This window comes from Desmodus rotundus, chromosome 11 (genome assembly GCF_022682495.2).
Source record: "Desmodus rotundus isolate HL8 chromosome 11, HLdesRot8A.1, whole genome shotgun sequence".
Classification (NCBI taxonomy): domain Eukaryota; kingdom Metazoa; phylum Chordata; class Mammalia; order Chiroptera; family Phyllostomidae; genus Desmodus; species Desmodus rotundus.
Window position 1 is genome coordinate 98,233,814 of NC_071397.1, and position 15,139 is coordinate 98,248,952.

Below are 15,139 nucleotides of genomic sequence, written 5' to 3' on the forward strand. Positions count from 1 at the left end.
TGAAGAATTTTGATGATCGTCGAGTCTTGAGGTGGCTTCCGGGCGGAGGGAAGCAGAGCAAAGCGGTACTTAGTGGTTTCTGCTCCGGCCCCTCGTCAGCCTCCCCGTAGTTGACTCGAGTATTTCTGGTTGATGGGATTGTGGGAGTTTTAAGCAAATGTGGCTTGAATGTTAAACTGGAGAGAAGTTTAATTATTGGCAGGTCACTGACAGTGACAAATGGTTTTTCTTCCTTTTTAGTTACACATGGGAAGCTGTTGATACCAAAAACCACATGCTTTACACAATCAGTGTCTGTGGAAACGTGAGTGTGCCCCAGTGCGGGGCATCCAGCGCGGTTTGTGCGCACGACCTGAAGACAAACAGCTTCCGCTCCGTGGGTAAGTACGCCTGCCTTTACGTTATGCCTGTGCACGCCCCGTTTCTGCAAAAATGACTCTGTGTATGTAGCTATCTGCGCAGTGACGTATGCTTAGAGTAAACGATGTACATTTTATGTTTTGTCAGAGTTAGAAGAAGCAACAATTGAAATGTCCACTGTGACATCAAGTTAGGTTACTTCCATCTAGGGCAGCGAGTTTCAACCGGTGTGCCGCAAGAATTTTGAAGACATACAACACCTGACTGCTGAGTCAGGGGCACAGACCTCTTTTCCCTTAAACCACAGGTGGCAAACACAAGGCCCGTGGGCCGAGTCCAGCCCTCCACCTTGTTTTATCCAGCCCCGCTCGTTGTTTCTACCTGGCGGCAGCGCCAAGGTCTCACTTAACTATTAAGGAGCAGTTACATTTACACAGCCCTAAAATTACATTCGGCCCTTTGAAGGCCACCGTGAGGCTGATGTGGCCCCTGGTAAAAATGAGTTTGACACCCCTGCCTTAAATTGTCAAATAAAAAAATGACATTAGCTATCGTAACAGTAGCTGTCGGTATGAATGAATCATAATTGTACCTATTTTTTTCATCAGATCGGCAAAAAATATATTTTGTGGTGAGCCTCAGAGTGTCAGTAGTCAGTTTCTGTGTGCCGTGGGGTGCGGAAGGGTGACAGTCGCTGACCTAGTGGATGCTGCGCAGTCAGCCGCCATGAAGAGTTACGCACATTCGTGCTCGGTGACCCAGAAGGATGTTTCCTATATGGCTCTGCCTTTCTCATGCTTTTCCTTAAGCCCTGTCTTCTTCCCTTTTCTCCCCCTTCCACCCCATTTCTTCTGGGAGCCAGCCCTTTCCCTTGGGAATGTTCCGCTTTCTTCTGTGGCCTCTTGATTCTCACGCAGTCCGTTTTTGCATGGGGGTCAAAAGTGGCCATTAGTTTTAGGGTTACACTAAAAATTAAGTACGCCTAAGGACGGGCAGTCCTAGAGAAAAAACTGTGAAGCTTTCTTCCCTGGGGCTGATTTTATCTCCCCATGTGCCCTCCTTCTGCATCAGGGTCCCTGTCCCCTGGTGAGGATGCTGCGCCCAAGGGGATGCCCGTCGGCCCCTCCAGGTTTCATGGAGTGGGAAAGGGGCGGGTGCCGAAGTGCAGATACACGGGGCAGACTAAAAAGCAGCTGATGTCATCATCCCTGGAATTGGTGGCGTGGATGTCCACCAGGGCAGCCTGATGGGTGTGGTCACAGTGGGGGGCAGTCGTGAAGCGGGGACAGTGTGGGACTGGGAATGGGGTGGGACCCCGGTGGTCCGAAGAGGATGCTAGATGGGTTTTTGGTGTTGGGAGGGGCAGTGTACTATGGTCACTGTGCTTGTCATTTTGAAAAGAAATTCCTAACACAGTGTAAAAGAGCTTTGCAACAAGCCGTGTCGTTGTTTTGGCTAATGAAAGTGTGTCTTCTAGTTTGTGGTTGTCCGGTAGCGCATAATTGACACAGAGGGACACCAGATGCAGACAGGTCACAGGAGGGTGATTTGTGAGGCTGGCATGGTTGGACAACATTTGAGAATGACTGAAGCCTGGCAGGAGAGGGGACATATGCTGGGTAGGTAGTGGGTTTATTTTAGATTCTCCTCGATGGTCATGGGGGAGGTAATCTGATAAAATGTGATTTTAGGAAGCTGGGCCTGATGGAATAGCAGAGCTTGGTTAAAGGAGAGAGGCTGCAGGTAACCGGATGAGTGAAAAGGTCGGCGTTGATACAAACCAGCAGAGTCCAGTCTCATTTTACTCCCAGGCACATGTGACATGCTTTCCCCAGACCTTCAAACTCCTAAAGGGAGAGACGGTCAGCTGGATGCGGCGAACTTCCCAGCACTGGCCCTCACCGCCCTGTCCTTAGCCAGGAAAGCAAACTAGGAGGAGCGTGTAAAGGTGACACTAACCTCAGCAGAGGTGACTTTGATTTAGATCTGATTTTGCTACTTTGTGTCATACAATAAACTACATTTGCTGTTGTAACTAAATAGTAACTAAATTTCTCGTGTACTGCTGTGCAAGGTGTTATGTTTCAAGTAAAATAATCTCATTTAATTTGTTCACCAATGTTTTGAAGTAGGTCATTCATTTCCCCATTTTATAACAAACTATAGAAATGATCCCTGAAAGTATAATCTTATCATTTCCCTATTTTATAGATGAAGACACTGGGCCACGCCGCTCGCCATTGGTGGTGCGGCTGCGAACGCCGGCAGGCCAGCCCCAGAGACTCTGCCCTTGCTCTGGGCTGTGGTGTTGGCATGTCACAGAGACATGCCAGACGGTGGCAGAGCGAGGACGGGAACTGTGGCAGGAAAGCTGAACGCCTGGGGAACGACCTCTTATGAATGTGCCACAAGGGGAAGAAATGTGAATTTTGAGAACAGCCACAAGTACCAGAGCTCCCACTAAATCACAGGAATGGGAGAACTAGTGTGGTGACAGACCCAACTATGTATACAAGCACTTAATTAGTGTAATCAACATTTTGGGTGTAATTTAGGTATTTTCCTGTTAGCAAACAGCATTAGTCCTCTCCTTCATATCATACCTGACACATCAGTTAAAATCAAAAGTAAAAAGGCAACAGAACATTAGGAAAAAAAACGAGGAAAATAGAAATATAATCTGGGGGAGGTGAAATTTCCTCTCAGTAGAAGATAAGACAAACAACCTGGGAGAAACGTGGCAAAGTCTAGAGCAGGCAGTTCCCAGAGGAGACCCCGATGGTCAGCGCAACCTGGTGAGCAAGCCAGGTGTACATGCAGCCCAAAGCAAGAGTGAAATCTCGGTGTTGCCCGCCAGACTGGCAGAAGTTTAAGTGGTTGCGTCACGCAGGTTGGCAAGGAGCCCAGAAGCAGGCACGTTCGAGTGCTGCCGTAGGAGGTTGTCCACAGCCTTTCGGGAAGATCACTGCTGATGTCAGTTTCGTAGTGCCCACGGGGCAGCTTTTATCCTTGGAAATGAATGTGAAGACCTCAACTTCGGCGTAAATAGTATTACATGACTTTTGATGAAAAAAGTTAAACACTAGTTCTTCCTTAGGCAAGTGATGCTGTGACATATGTAAATCTAGCGGGTCTAGCAGTCATTTCTATGGGGCCCGGAAGGGACAGTTGGTCCCTTTTACAGCCTAGGCGAATCGCCGTCCCCACATTTTAAAATGACCTGTATGTCTTATGTTTGATTTCTTTTTAAACTACTTCAGATGTGTGATCCGACAATTAAAACTGAAGCACTAATAATAATTCTTAAAAATGTAATACTTTAAACATAGACGTGGTGAACTTGGAATTCTCTTACTCTGACACTGTCAGTCTGAATCAATTGCTCAAGTTAGAACCTTTGAATCGGGAGTTGTAATGGTCAACACCACGAGTGTGTGAAAATACCGAAAACGTTCACCGTCCTCCTAACATCCTGAATATTAGTACTGTGGTTTCCACTTTACTAGTCTGAGGGTTAAAAGCTCTATGTACCCACTTCAGAAAGCCTGTTACCAGCCCATGTAACTGATGTAATGCGCCCACTAGGGAAGTGTTCGTTGAGGTTACTCACCACCAAAGCCGGGCTGCCTTCCTCTTGGTGACCTGGGCGGGACACAGGGAACCCATCCGATGGTAGTGGCTGTGCCCAGTGCCTTCCTTTACTCACGAGCCCGGCCCTGACCTCAGGTGGCACTGACGTTGTGTGACTCCTGTGTGCATTCGCAGAAATCTACAGCCAGCATCCAGGCTGATCCCTGGATTGAAGTTCGTGTCTCTGACTATTCAGATGTGAAAATGTTGTCTTTTCCTCTTAAGCCCTTTGTTCTTTTTTCTTAAAAACCGTGTAACTCTGTTGGACATTTTAAGATATCTGGCTGAGTTTTAGATATAACTTACATTTTTGTCCCATGTATGGTCTCTCCCAGGAGTCTGGCAGGATGCCAAGTTTTAAAAGATGTTTCTGTATCCTGCTTTTGTAAATCTTACCAAGAGTGGAATTAGTACCATCCATAGATTTTTGTACAGTCTTTTTTGTAGCGTTAATTATGACAAGCAGTAGGGCCGGAACAACCCAGCCATGGGGATGTTTCAGGAAATTGTACTTTATTCTGATTTACTTGGTCAATTCACATCTTAAAAGATAGATGAATAAAGTATTTTAAAACAACCAACACTTAATATTCATTTATTTATAACAAATACTCGAATGGGTCAATCACTGAAACAGACAAAAGCCCCCTTTTCATGGAGCTCACACACAAAACAGCAGTGGCTGAGTGGTGGATTCCAATGTGATGGATGCTGTAAAAAAGGGAGGGAGGAGAGTTCCGAGGGCTGGCGGTCTCAGGGGAGTGTTCGGGGGTCTTACTCGGGGACCTGTTGCTGAGAAAGCGGCATTTAAGCGAAGACTTGGCGCTGAAGTAGGGAGTGAGTCTTGTGGCTCTTGGGGGGGAAAGCCAGTGCAGGGGAGGGGGGGATATTTGAGGGGGGTAATCGGTGGTAGCAAGAATAGAAATCTCTTTTTTTAAAGAGTGTTGATACAAAGAGCAGAAAAATGAGGCAGTAGCTTGGAGGGAACACCTGGGTAGAGAGGATTCTGTCTCAATTTGGTGACACAGCATGTGACATAGTCCACCTTGAAGGACACGACACAATAAAGACGGGCGAGTGGGCACTGAGAGAAGCCTTGCTCAAGCACACGGTCACTAGCACGGAGAGGCCTGCCTGCCTGCCTGGCAGGCTCTGACGGATGTGTTGGCGGGGCCCAGTGGCCGCGCAGCGGGCCCTGTGGTCGCCCGCGAAGTGGGGATCCCCAGGCCTTGCAGCCTCAGCGAGGCCGAGTGGCGAGCTCGGCTGGGCTCGGCCGGGGACGCCGAGGGTTGCAGGTGAGGCCTGGCAGGCCTGGAGCGCGGCCTGGTCTGGTGGGCTCTGGAGAGCGCGGCCTGGCGCGCAGGGTCTGGACGACCCGGCGTGGCCTGGCCTGGAGAGCGTGGCCTGGCCTGGCGGGTACGGGCGAGCGTGGCCTGGCGGGCCTGGCGCGCAGGGTCTGGAGGACCCGGCGAGGCCTGGCTGGTAGAGCGTGGCCTGGCCTGGCGGGTACGGGCGAGCGTGGCCTGGCGGGCCCCCGGGTGCGCAGGGTCTGGAGGACCTGGCGTGGCCTGGCTGGTAGGGCGTGGCCTGGTCTGGCGGGTCCTGGCGAGCGCGGCCTGGTCTGGCGGGCCCGGGTGAGTGCGACCTGGAGGGCCCGGCCTGGAGAGCGCTGTCTGGCGGACCCAGCGCGTGGTCTGGCGGACCCCGCGCGGTCTGGAGGGCCCGGCCTGGAGACCGCCGTCTGGCGGACCTGCCATGGTCTGGCGGACCCTGCAAGCACGGTTGGGTCTGGCGGGCCCAGGCGAACGCGGCCTGGCCTGGCGGGCTCGGCCTGGAGACCGCGGTCTGGCGGGCTCGGTGCGCGCAGCCTGGGCTGGAGGACCCTGCCTGGAGAGCGAGGCCTGGAGGACCCGGCGTGGTCTAGTCTCGTGGGGCCCTGCCAATGAGGCCTGTTCTGATGAGACCGGGCGAGCTCTGCCTGGTCTGGCGGAGCGGACCTGGAGAGCGCGGTCTGGAGGACACGGCGAGGCCTGGTGGGCCCTGGAGAGCGCGGCCTGGCGGGCCCGGTACGCAGGGTCTGTAGGACCCGGCGCGGCCTGGCCTGTAGAGCTCGACCTGGTCTGGCTGACCCGGCCTGGAGAGCGCCGTCTGGTGGGCCGGGAGCTCGTGGCCTGGTTTGGAGCACTCGGCCTGGAGACCGCGGTCTGGAGGACCGGGCGCGCGCGGCGCGGCGCGCTCTGGAGGACCCGGCGCGATCTGGCGGGCCCGGCGAGCGCGGCCTGGTCTGGCGGGCCCAGCGGGCGCCGCCGGGTCTGGCGGACCCGGCCTGGAGAGCGCGGTCGGGTGGACCTGGCGCGCGCGGTCTGGCGAGCCTGGCGCGGTCCGGCGGGCCCAGCGCGCGGTCTGGCGGACCCAGCGCGCGGTCTGGCGGGCCCAGCGCGCGGTCTGGAGGACCCAGCGCGGTCTGGTGGACCCGGCCTGGAGATCGCGGTCTGGAGGACTCGGTGCGGCCGGGCGGGCCTGGGCGAGCGCGGCCTGGTCTGGCGGCCTCGGCCTGGAGACCGTGGTCTGGCCGGCCTGGTGTGCGCAGCCTGGTCTGTAGGACCCGACCTGGAGAGCGCGGCCTGGAGGACCCGGCGCGGTCTGGTCTGGTGGGGCCCCGCCAGTGCGGTCTGGTCTGGCGGACCCGGCCTGGAGAGCGTGGTCTGGCGGGCCCGGCGCGCGGTCTGGAGGACCCGGCGCGGTCTGGCGGGCCCGGCGAGCGCGGCCCAGCCCATTTGGCGCCGTCCTCGGGAGCTGGCCGTGGGCCTGGCGTGCTGGCCGCCGCCCCGCAGTCCTCGCCCGGCTCTGGTCCGGGGAGGATGGCCAGACTGGCCGGTTGCCGCGGTTGTGTGCCGCGGTTGTGTGCCGCGGTTCGCAGTGGCCTCTCCCTGAGTGCCCTGGTAGGCAGCCGGTGTCGGCTGCCAGGCGGAGCGGGCAGAGGAGAAAGATGAGATGGACGGGCGGGCGCGATGCCGATGGGGCCTGATGATGAGGGATGCCAGTGCCCCGCGCTGCGGCGGCAGAGCTTGGCCGGATCCCTCTCGGCCTGAGACCAGGGCCTTCTCCTTTCCTTTTCAGGGTGGACCCAGCAGTTATGAGGAGACCCCAGGAGCTCTGGGCACAGGGCCGGAACGGGCTGCGGTATGGGGGGATAGGAGGTGTGGGGGAGGGTCTTCAAGATGGGGGGGCGGCCCGTCAGCGCCCTCTTGTGTCCATAGCGCGCAGCTTCCCACTGGCTCGCCCTCCCAGTCTCCTGGAGAGTGGGGGATGCGGGGGCGCACCGAAGCCCCGCCCCATCTCCCGGCCCCAGACACTCCCACTGTGGGCGGGGCCTCGGGCGCTGTCCACTGGCGCTGTCCTCGGTGCCGGAGCCTCCGCAGGATTTCAATGTCCTTTTAGCTGGAAAACGATTTTCTAGCGTTTCTCGGGAATTTCCGGCAGACCCTTGTGCGTAAGCAGGCAGGACAAAGAACCACTGAACAGTCTGCTTGATGACGTGGGACAGCTCTAAAACCCGTCACTGCCTCTCCAGTTGGCATCTTAATTTTCACTCCTCTCTTTTTCCTTTTTTTTTTTTTTTAAAAGACGTCAGCCATCATATTAAATTGGGCCAATTATACTCCTGAGTTCGTGATATGCGCTCATCATTAATCCTTGGACTAACCTTTTTCTTTTTAATTAGTTGTTTTAAATAACCACTGTGTTCCCCTTCCCCTTTCACTGGAAGTAACCATTAGATACCTCTACGTTTCAAGATTTTATCCCTCCCCTTCCTTCCCCCCCCCACTCCCCCCTATGTGTGGGTGTAGGTGTATGTGATTGATGTTTTTAAATTTTGTTGGACTTATATGGTAACAACAGTATTATGCTGCTGAAAATCAGCTCTGTTGTTATCTTTCACTGGGGTTCATTCTTCTAACTCGTATACGGTATCGTGTGGATCTGCCAAAGTTAACGTCCTCTTCTGTTGATGGGCATTTGGGTTGTTTCTGGATTATGGCTAGTGTGAAATACACGAGCTGTTCTTTCACTTGTGTTCTGTTACACATGTGCTGCATGGTTTCCTCGTGTGTGTATGCCTGAGATTTGAGTAGCTAGGTCATAGGGTGCATGGATATTCAACTGTAGGGCGTAATGCCGTGCTGACTTAAGGTAGTGGTTGTACCGGTTTACGCTTCCACCAGAAACACGGGAGAACTCTTGGGCTGTCTCTCCTCCAATGCTTGGTATTGAATATTTGTGAACGGAATTGCTGTCATTGGTATGTCGTGTGGGCTCAATTTGTAATTCCGTGTTCACTAGTGATGTTGAGCATCCCTTTTTTATAGTTATTGACATATGTTTCCTTCTGTTTGATTATGGCGTGTCTACTTTATATTCAGTAATCCATTCATATGACCTATTTTTTCTGTCTAGAAGCTTTAGAATTTTCTCTTTGCTGTTGGTATTAAAATTCACCATATTTTGACTAAGTGTGAGTTCTTAAAAACATTTAAAATCTCATCTTTTTGTGTTCTCTGTCAGAGGTCATCTGTTTTATTTCCAAGAATTATATATTTTTTGTTCTTTGTGTGTGAGTATATGTATTCTTTGCCAGCTCTGTGTATCTCCCAGTTTATAACTTGTTACTGTTTTCTTTAAGCTATTTTTGATGAATATATGTTTTTAAATTTAGTAACTCAAATTTGTCAATTTTTTTGTGGTTAATGGTATTGAGTATTAGATATTTTCTTACATGAAGGCCGAAAGATAACTAACTGTATTTTTTATTATGAGTTTTAAAGCTTGTTTTTTTGACGTTTACATCTTTAACTCATTTAGAATTGATTTTTGGATATGGTAGTAGGTAATAATCCAGTTTTATCTTTTTTTCCATATGGATTGCCATTTTGTTTCCAGTTCCATTTATTGAACACCCTCTTCTCCGCCCACTGATCTATTACTTGCGTCACATAGTAACATTTCATTTGCACAATTGTCTTCTCTGTTCTAGTCTCTTGGTCTCTATTCTAGTGCATTTGTCAGTTCCTGTGCTAACTACCGTCCTGTCAATATTATATACACCTTTTATTCTCGATTATTACAATAATGTCACAGGCAAATTGAGACATGATCATCCTACCTGTGGGCCATTCTAAAAAATTTTGGTTTTATAAAACACACGATGGGAAGTTATTGAAGAACTTCAGTAGCTGAGTCATAGGTTCTAAATATACTCACATGTTGGGTTGGCCAAACAGTTCATTTGGTTTTTCCATAAGATGGCTCTAGTAGTGCTTAGTTGTCTTTAACTTCATTTGAAACAATTTTGTTAGATTGTGTTGTGACAGCTGTCATATCAGCGTGCGTTTAAAAAAAACTTACCAAAATTGGGGAATTTTTGTGCAGCCATTTTAATATTGAAGATGGAAGGAAATATGCAACATTTTTGGCATTTAGGCTTCATTATTTCAAGAAAGATAACAACACACAAAAAGATTTGCGCAGTGTGTAAAGAAGGTGCGGTGACCGATCGAACGTGTCAAAAGTGGTTTGTGAAGTTTTGTGCTGGAGATTTCTCACTGGACGATGCTCCACAGGTTGGGTAGACCGGTTGAAGTTGATGGTGATCAAATTGAGACATTAATTGAGAACAATCAACGTTCTACCACTCAGGAGACAGCCGACATACTCAAAATATCCAAATCAATAAAGTTATTGGTGAAAATGAAAAGTGTGTCTTTTACTTTACAGAAAAAAAACACACAAACTTTTTGGCCAACCCGATAACCTTGGTGATCACACTGGTGCAAGATGGATGGAGTGGGGGATATTTGGGGATCAGATGGGGGTGGAGTTAAGGGGACCACCCAGGCGAGCACCAGAGTGCTCGGGTGAAGTGATAGTGGTCACCATAGTAACAGACATGGAGCGATATGGATGGATTTGAAATGGAGGTAGAACCAATAGAACTTTGAACTGTATTCAGTGTGGCAGATGGAAGATAGGACTCTGTACTGTGTTTGGGGCTTGAAAAGCTGGGTGGGTGGGATGCCATTCCTGAGAGGCAGAATTCTTGGGAAGGAATAGTTTGTAAGTTTATAAGCTTTCGGTTGAATTATAACACCACATTTAATTTGTTTATGCTGGAAAATAGCTTTATGGTTATGAATATTTTATAGCTTGTTCACGTACTTTCCTTTCCAAATAGGTGACTCCCTTTTGAAAAGTGCAACCAGAACTCTTCTGGAATTCAACACAACAGTGGACTGTGATTCGAAGCCAAGCCCAAAGCACAAAATCCAGAGTAGCATCACCTTCCTGTGCGGGAAAACCTTGGTGAGTCCGCACAGTCACTCTGTGATACTCCTCTTGTTGAAACGTTTGCCCTTCGGGAGGTCCAGCTTTAGCGGTATTCCAGGAAGAGTAAGTGAAGAAAATTGAAAACACAAACAGACAAACAAAGGCCCCAACCAAATCCCCATCGCCATTAAGAACCAGTGAGTAAAAAATCGTTAGTCTGAATTTACCACTTTTAAGTGAAACTTGATCCACATCCTGTATAAAACTATCAATCAAAGTGAGTAATGTGTTTCAACTCAAAGCACTCTTTAATGTTGATTGCAGGCATAATTTTATTTTCTTTCTAAAGGCCCCTTTCTCAGCATTTTAGTACGGTAGTTTTTCGGGCAGTATATTTATTTTTTAAAAAGTATTTTTCTTTCCTCGTTTACGTTGGAGAGACAGACATCTGTCTGGGATGCCAGCTTTCAGCCAGTGTGCCGTGAGAATTGTTAAAACATGCAGAACCTCGATACTTAGGGGCACTGACCTCTCTTCCCCTCTCAGATGAAAAAATAACAGCCAACTGAACAATAGCCGTCTGGTGTGAATGAATCAAAATTATCCCTATTTTTTGGGTCAGATTGGCAAAAAAATACATGTTTGGTGTGCTGCAGAGTTCTAGTGATTAATTTCTGTGTGCCGTGAAATGGAAAAGGTCGAAAGCTGCTGGTCTGGGAGAAGAGTTTGCCAGTGGGTGATGGGGTTCCCAACCTTTTGGGGTCCTGCTGTGTTGAAAGGGGGCATAATTGTTGAAAGTGTGGTTTGGTCATGCTCTCTGCGTAGTGCATGTGACTTTTAGATTTTAATCTTTGGTATTCACAAAGGACGTGCGGTAACTAATGGCCAGCTTTTATGAAAAGCGGTTTGTCCACAGAACCGGCGAGTGTTGTCTAATCAGAGTAAGAACCCAAGTATTTAGAAAAACCAGGGGAGTGAAACTCCTGTGGCCACCAGATTGCTTTAACACACTGTTGTAGAATTTGCTGTGGCTGTCGGGTCCTCAGGCCCACAATGTCTCACCTCAGGAACTTGACGGAACTTACGTCGTTAAGTTTGGACCAGCCTTTCATTTGCACTGCGTCGTCCACGTTGAAACCTTGGGGAAAAGTTTGTTTGCAGTGCGGTGAGATATGGAAGTGTGTATTAGGGAATAAGCTAGATGCTGTTTTAATTTTACCCGATCTCCTTCAAGAATTCTGAGTTTGCCATAAACGAACCAGAATTGTGGAGAACTCCAGATTTGCACATGGGAGTGTAAATTCAGGAACCGCCCAGCCGAGCTGTGCTTCAGTTTGGAGTCAGCCCCCGGTTGCAGCGTGGGGGAGGGGAGGGGCGCCTGCAGCCAGGCTGGTGTAGGAACTCAGTTGGGCTTGGGTGGGCCTCCTCCCTCGCTTACAGGAAGCGTGAGGTCACATTTTCTGGCTTTGATTTTGTTGGCATTTGCTTAAGAGAACATTTGGCGTTGGAGAGGATGGGACTCGGAGGGTTACTTCCCATGAGTTTACTGTACTTGCATAGTTGGGGCAGTAGAACAGTTTTGGCCTGATCATTCCAAAATTCCAGCATGATTTCGTGAAGCTTTTGTCTCAGAACTTTTGGGTTGGGGAACTTCATGATGACTCTGTCGAGCTAAACGGTTGCGTTCTCCCAGCCACCCCCTTGTTGCTACTTTTAAAATTTTCATCTACTGTCTCTAACTTTAAAAAAGGAAACTTGACAATATGCAGTAGGGTAACTTCCAATTTATTTTTGATAGGGAACTCCTGAATTTGTAACCGCAGCAGACTGTGTGCACTACTTCGAGTGGAGGACCACTGCAGCCTGCAGGAAAGACGTGTTCAAAGCTAATAAAGAGGTAACAAGGGCACTTCAAGGTTACATGCTTGTGCAGTGCATTCTGGGACCCCGAAGACTTGAAATATTGGGGTGGAAACCTTTTTTGGTTTTCAAGCTCCATTTGAGCAGAGATATCATGTGATTTAATTGTTAAAATTGTTCTGTGCGGTTCTTATTTTAGGCCAGGGCATTTGAAATAGTGCAGGGTGTGATTGAAATAGCATGGCCCACCCACAGAAGCCACATTAGTTCTTGGTTCCTGGTCCTGTGCAGCTCAGCAACTTAAGTGGCACGGTGGAATGGGGGTTCAGTGTACTCCCTCTGCCTGCCGGTGCCATCTCCACAGCTTTGGGGTGGCTTCTGGACGGTGAGGCCAGGCCGAGTGGCCTGAGCCCGCCGGTTCTTTGCCAGCGCCCCTCAGAGACTGGATGACTATTATCGCTCCTTCCATTCTCTCTGTGGTGTGCGGTCAAGTCATTCTCGGCGATCTATGAAGTATCCTGTTCCCTGGGCTGGAGCTCCCGAGGCTGGCTGTGCCACGGGGCTCCCCTGGTGCTGGAGGAGAGCGGTCAGCACTCCCCCATCCGACTCTCCCCCACCCCCGGCACCACCCGGGCCTCCCGCCTGCTTTCCTGTGCTCACGTGGACGGCAGGCTTTGTGGGTTGTTACCTCTCTTTTCACTGTTAGTTTTCTGTTCCGAAGGTTAGAGTTCAAAGTCTCAGGAGCTGGGAACTGACAAATGGGAGTTGTTCCCTCGGGTGGTCTGCTACAGCGTCATTTAGGAAGGGCAAAAAGAGATCCATTAATTTTTAAAAAGTGAAACAGGAGGAAATGATGCATAGTGAACGGTCCTAGGGGTTTCACATCCGGCAAACCTGTGAGAAACGGGACAGGCCGCTGGGCGAGGGGAGGAGGCAGCATGGCGTCTCCAGCAGGGAGCGGGAGGAATGCTCAGTGCGCACGCAGAGGGGAAGAAGTGAGAAGTGAGGCCACAAGGGAAGACCCCGGTCTTTAGGGGGTAGATGGCGTGAAATTAAACTTTACGTTTTCAATGAAGGCTGAACTGCCAACATCCGGTTAGGGGCAGGAAAAGCCTCTCAGAGCTGCAGGGGTGGCTTGCTGCTCCTCTGGGGGGCCTCAGTCCTCTCGAGGCCCTTCGTTGTCCCTTGGTGGCCCCGGCGGTCCAGCCTGACAGCGCTACCCCCCGTTCCTGCTTCAACAACAGGCTGTCCCCGTCCCTTGCTTTGCTGAGTTGACAGTTGCCTCTCCCATCGCCTCAGGAAAGACGGCTTTCCAAATTAAAGAAAGGAAGAAATAGCCGTCTGTTTTTTGGGCTGTTTTTTTTTTTGCTTCATGTTGGAGGTCACAAGTCACAAACGGCAGCCTGTGGGCCAGTTCCTGCCCGGGCCTGTGTTTGCACAGCCTGAGAACTGAGAACGGTCTTTACATTTTTATAGGTTTGTAAGTAGACCGAGAAGAATACACAGCAGAGACTGACGTGCCTTATAAAGCCTAAAATATTTACTCCCTGGCCCCGTTTAGGAGAAGTGTGCCCTGTACTAAAATGGTCTTTTGGGGTGGAGGGGAGTGGTAGAACTATGTTTTTTCTCAAAACAGGGACATTTAATATTCCTTAGACGCCGATCTAATGATGCACTAGAAATGTTGCCACTTGTTCTCTGGTCGTCTCTGGGTCTGGCTGGCAGGGGGGGCTTTTCCCTTCCGTTTCCATCTAGTGCCGGCCTGTGGTGAGCTAAGCAGTGTGCATTTTGTTACGTTTTAAAAGGCTTCTTGCCGTCTGGATCCCAGGGACCAAAGGTATGGAGGGCATGTGCCTGCTCACGGGCTGAGGAACTTTCTGCCTTGGGTGCGGGTGCCCGAGATGGAAAGGTCAAAGAGCATGTGGCCTTACTGTCACTGTTAGCAGATCCTAATAAAGCACACTCCCTCTTCTCTGTCTTCAGCAGGATTTGATTACACCTTGAAGGCTCTGGTGTAACTTCAGAAGATACGTGAAGCGTTTTATGTACTTGTAAAGCAGTATTTCTCTTAAATAAAATCCAGGCTTGGTTTAGGGTTGGTGTCCTTGTGATGTCCGCCCCTTATTTCTTTTGTCTCCCTGTTTCTTTTGTTGGTATGACTTTGTCAGCTCTGGGACGCTTTGACAGTCAACAGTCATAGCCCTTCCAGGCCGTGCCTTTGCAAACTGCCGCTCGGAGGCCTGTTCAGTGGATTCTCAAAGGGTGTCTTTAGATTGTTTCTTTAACACACTGTGGACATACGTCCCCTCCCAGAGCCCTCCTGGAAACCCAGAGAAGCCAACACGTCCCAGGGTTGCATAAACACGACGAACAGGCGGCATTCACAAGGCCGACTCAGCGCACGGAGCGTGCAGCTGGCAGCCAGCCCCGGCCCAGCCGCTGCGTTCCCGCTCTCATGAACGTCTCCTTTGCTCTGCTCCACGGAGCAGGAAGTGGGAGGACTTCCCACAGGAGCCTGGGCTGCTTTCCGACGCGCTCTCCAGTTCTGTGGGCGCAGTTCTGGGCGTGTCTGTAATTCCTTCCTGGACGGGGCGCCGGCCAGAGGTGGCTGGCTGCCGTGAGCAGGGGGGGGGGGGGGGTCTGAGCACCGTGCTCGCTGGAATCCCTCGAGCCTCTTGTGGACTTGAGCTAGTTCAGGACTACAAGTTCTTCCAAACGTGGCCCCATTTTTCTTTCCCTGCAGCTGCGGGCCAGCTGCTCCCTTTTCGTCCTAGGCTTTCATTTTGTAGCTGCAGAGGTACCTTGTCTCCAAGTCTAACCTGTCAGCTCGAACCTCTCTCTAGTTTGTGTTTCCGTATTATCTTCTGGGGAACGACAAGCTTCTAGTTTACAGTGTTATGCACGCTGTGGTTTCTTTTGTTGGGACACAGGCACAGTCTGCAGGGATGCCTTTATTTTAGCTTAC

At 50.5% G+C, this 15,139-nt stretch overlaps 1 protein-coding gene and 1 pseudogene across 1 annotated transcript in view; one reads left to right on the top strand and one right to left on the bottom strand.

Moving 5' to 3' along the window:
* The window catches only part of IGF2R (insulin like growth factor 2 receptor), a 97,163-nt gene that overhangs the window by 18,552 nt on the left and 63,472 nt on the right, over positions 1 to 15,139 (top strand). The window contains exons 2-4 of the mRNA XM_053913616.2: positions 241 to 380; positions 10,223 to 10,350; positions 12,113 to 12,211. Of these exons, the coding sequence (XP_053769591.1) occupies positions 241 to 380; positions 10,223 to 10,350; positions 12,113 to 12,211 (367 nt within the window). The remainder of the gene's footprint in view (positions 1 to 240; positions 381 to 10,222; positions 10,351 to 12,112; positions 12,212 to 15,139) is intronic.
* Positions 2,460 to 2,551, bottom strand: LOC128779580 (small nucleolar RNA U3; annotated as a pseudogene).